General features: G+C 55.9%; 1 protein-coding gene across 1 annotated transcript in view; it reads right to left on the bottom strand.

Annotated features, from left to right (window-relative positions):
- Positions 1-4,190, bottom strand: part of CCDC88C (coiled-coil domain containing 88C) — a 180,324-nt gene that overhangs the window by 50,568 nt on the left and 125,566 nt on the right. Inside the window, exons 14-15 of the mRNA XM_006879117.1 lie at positions 3,548-3,685; positions 121-1,191 (exon numbers count right to left, since the gene is read on the bottom strand). Of these exons, the coding sequence (XP_006879179.1) occupies positions 121-1,191; positions 3,548-3,685 (1,209 nt within the window). The remainder of the gene's footprint in view (positions 1-120; positions 1,192-3,547; positions 3,686-4,190) is intronic.

The following is a 4,190-nucleotide window of genomic DNA, read 5'->3' as shown; positions in this document are numbered from 1 at the left end:
GTATCAGGGAGAGATTCAGTAGGGGAGAGAGTTCCGTTGCATTCTGGAACCATCTACTGTGCTGTCTACAGCCAGGGTGACCACACCACCCCAGTCGGAGGGGCCCTGTCCCCAGCTCACCTCTCTCAGCGTCGTGAGGGTCCTTGTGTGCATGGTGACCTGCTTGGTGAGGTCCCTGTTGTCCTTCTCCAGCTCCTTCAGCTTGCTGGCCGCGTCCCGGCAGCGGGCCAGCTCCTTGTCCAGCGCGCGGCTCTCTCTTTCGGCCGCGGACAGCCTGGCGCTGCTGTCGTCCAGGACGGCGTCCTTCAGCTCCACCTGCTGCCACAGCCGCTTGGCCTCCTTCTCCAGCGACTTCTTGTCCTTCTCCAGCTGGGCCACCTCCTGCTCCAGGGCTTTCCTGTCCTGCTCAGACCTCTCCAGCTGCTTGTGGGACAGTCGCAGGGCCTCCAGGTCACGCTGCAGGGCCTGGTGCTCTGCGTCCAGCTCCCCGAGTTCCCTCTCCAGGGCCTGCGACTTCTGGCCGCTGCTCTCCAGCGCCTGCTGCAGCCGCAGGTTCTCGGCACTCACGTCCTGGTAGCTGAGCTCCAGGCGCTCCGACTTCTTGCCCAGGGCCTTCAGCAGCTCCACGCTCTTCCTCAGCTCGCCCCGCTCCCGCTCCAGCTCCTGGTTCTCCCGCTCCATCTGCGCCACCTTGGCACCCGTGAAGCGCAGCGTCTCTACCATCTGACGCAGCTCCAGGTTCTCCTGGTCCAGCTGCCGGTTGTCACGCTCCAGGCCCTCGAGCTGCGTGGACACGTTCTGCAGGGTGTCCAGCGACTTCCGCAGCCGCAGGTTCTCCAGCTCCAGGCCGCGGCCCTCCTGGGCCAGGGCGTCAGCGCGCTCCGAGGCCGCCTGCAGGGAGGCCGCGCGCTGGGCCAGCCCCGCGTTCTCCTCCTCCAGCCGCTGCAGCGCCCGCTCCAGCTCTTCGGCCCGCCCCACCTTCTCCCTGGCCTGCTCCAAGTCCTTGTTCAGCTGCTGCTTCTCGAACTCCAGCCGGCTGAGCTGGCTGCTGGCCTCGGCCACCCGCTGGTGCAGCACCGTGTTCTCCTTCTCCACGTCCTTCACACGGGCCTCACTGCTGGCCTGCGACCTCTCCCGCAGTGACCACACCACCTGGTTGAGGTGGTCCCTTTCCTGCTCCAGGTCCTTGATCTGCGAGATGACACGGTGGGAGTGACATGGACAATTTAATGCAGGCACACATTTCAGCGGCTTTGGGGCAAAAGTCAGCTTACCGAGTCCCTGAGAGGTGTCCTCGCAGGCTCCCAGAGGCCTGATCCAGACAGAGGGAGGCCTGGGGCCCGTCACTGAGAGAAGTGAAGACAAAGCACCTTGATAGCAGCCAAGGTGAGTTAAATATGGATGCCATGTCACATTCCCTCATTTAAACCTTGCAGTGGGGACCTCATGGCCTGGCCTCTGACCTGTGGTCTCCTCTCCTGCTGCTCCCCAGCCCCTTCCTGTCTGAGACACATGCTGTTCCCTTTCCCCTTAACACTGTTCCCCAGGCTTCAAGCATCACTGGCTCCCCGAGCTCCTAAGGTTCCGTGTAAGCGTCCCCTCCCTGAGGAGTCTTGCACGTGGAGGATGACTTAACGCGATGCACCCCCTAATTCTCCACCCTGGCACCGTAACACATCTACAATCAGCTTACTGGCAACCTGTTAAAGGCCGCTATTTTTTTTTTAATTTGATGGCAGTAAACTTTCATTATTATTATTACAATAATTTTAATTAAAATTTACAAAGATGTTTTTATTTCCATTCATTCACTGTTCCACTTTTCTCCTTGCCCACCCCTCCCCTCCAGTTCGTTCTTCTCTTTGAAAAGTAAAAATTCTTTTATTATCATACTCTCTCTCCCCCTAAGTCCACTCCACTATGCAGCCTTCATTCTGGACTCCTGTCATGACAATAATACCTAATTATATATACCTTTTAGATAGTTCCCTCTCTCATCTGTTTCAATGCAGTATACATAATTTATCCCATCTTTCTCAGTCTCCCCCCGAACCCTGATGTCAGTCCCATTTTATAACAGTGATACTATGCAGTATTTGTCCTTTTGTAACTGAGATATTTCACCCAGCATAATATCCTCCAGGGTCACCCATTACGTATACTATTTCATGAGTTCCTTGTTTTTCAATGCAGCATAGTATTCCATTGTGTGAATATATCAGAGCTCTATTCGTATAAGCTACATCTAGGCAGGAATCTTATGATCACATAGAGAAACCTCTTTTCCTTTTTTTAAGGAGGCTCAACTTATTCTCTTCTGACTCGTGGTGACCCCACGTGTAACAGAGCAGCCCTGAGTACCGCAGGGTTTTATTGGCTGTCATCTTACAGCAGGTCACCAGGCCTTTATTCCACTGCACTGCTAAGGGAATTCAAGCAATCCAACTTTAAGTTAGCTACCAAGTGTAAACCACATGCACCTCCGAGGGACTGATAGGAAAAACACCAATCTCACTCCTGCCAAGGTGATTCTAATGCACCACAATCCTGCCAAGGTGATTCTAATGCACTGCAATCCTGCCAAGGTGATTCTAATGCACCGCAATCCTGCCAAGGTGATTCTAACGCACTGCAATCCCACCGGACCGACGAGCACCGCCCCTCAGGACTTCCAAGGCTGTAAATCCCTGCAGGCTCTGGAGGAATGGGGGGTGGCCACTAACTGCCCACCTTTCTATCAATCAGCCCAGTGCTGAACCCGCTGTGCTCTACAGGCTAAAACCCCCAAATGCTTGATCCCCCTGGCAGCTGGGGACCCTCATGGTCAGTTCTGGCTGACGAGCTGTCCACGGCAGGTCCTGGAGCGCCTCCCTTCCCCGCTGCCTCCGCCTCTTCCTCCCCAGACCACGGGGAGCACGCAGTGGCCACCAGGACAGTGGGTGGGGCCAATGGAAAAAGGTGGGGTTCCTGCATGGCCTCACATCAGTACTGGCTTACTCCTGGGAATTCCTGTGGAAAGAGGCAACCCCTGTGGGTTTAACAGAAGGAGAGCCCCGGTGGCATAGTGCCTAAGGTGCCAGGCTGCTAAATTCAAGGTCAGTGGTTCAAATCCACTTGCCGCTCTGCTGGAAAAGGTGAACAGTCTGCTCACGTAAAGGTTTACAACCCAGGAGAGGATGGCTGAGTGGGTTGTGGTTGTGGTTTGGGTTCAGCAGGGCTCAGGGCCACCACTGCACACCTGGGAGAGGTCCACTGTGCAGATGTGGACAGGCCCTGGCTACAGGCGCTGTCCTGTGTACGACAGGATGGTCAGCAGCGTCCCTGGCTCCTCCCACTGGATGACCAGGGCCCTGACCTCTAGCCCTAGTCAGAAAAGACCAACACGGCCTGCAGGCATCTTCCCAACACAAAGCTGGCAAAGAACCACCAGTTTAAGCCACAGTTACAGCAGCCGGCTGTAGGCCCACACTTCCAGAGAGGAGGTCATAAAGCAAGGCTAGAAAGTTCCCTGACCTCCACGCAGGCCAGGGCCGGCCAGGCTGCCCACCTGCCTGTCTCGGTCCACCTTCAACACCTCCATGTCAGCCTGAAGCTGCTCCTTCTCCTTGATGAGTTCCTCACTCAGCGTCTCCAGGTCTTGGTTGCTCTGCTTCTCTCTCTCCAGCTGCGTCTGTAACTTTTCAATCTGCAAAGAGCCCAAAGGCCCAGCCCAGGGTGGAAGTCAGTCTCAAGAAGTGGACATTGCATACAAATAAAGCAAGGCACGTGGCTACATGCATATGCACACGCGCGCACGCGCACACGCACACACATGCGTGCCAAGCTTCTAATTCAATAATGCCCCATCAGCCCATTTCACAGATATGGTACAAGGAGGGCACATCTGAGGGCAGTGGAGCAAGTAAGGGTGAGGCCACTTCTCTGGTGATTCCAGCTCCTCAGTACAGCAAGCCATGATTGGGTTTGGATTCTGCATCTTCTGAGCGAATGGGAGGGTGTCTCAAAACCACCACCTGCTCTGCTTGGGCCCTTGTTCATCTGTGAAGCCTCTTTTCTTCTGTGTGGCTCCCTCAACTCTATGTGGCCCCCTCCTCCCCTGCACAGCCCCACCTTCCCTGCATGAGCCTCTCCTGCACAGCCCCCCTTCCCTGCATGTCCCTCTCCTGCACAGCCCCCCCTTCCCTGCATGT

This window comes from Elephantulus edwardii, unplaced genomic scaffold (genome assembly GCF_000299155.1).
Source record: "Elephantulus edwardii isolate Elephantulus edwardi_28Jun2011 unplaced genomic scaffold, EleEdw1.0 scaffold00002, whole genome shotgun sequence".
NCBI lineage: Eukaryota > Metazoa > Chordata > Mammalia > Macroscelidea > Macroscelididae > Elephantulus > Elephantulus edwardii.
Note: the sequence above shows the minus strand (reverse complement) of the source record. Positions and strands in the feature narration are given on the sequence as shown.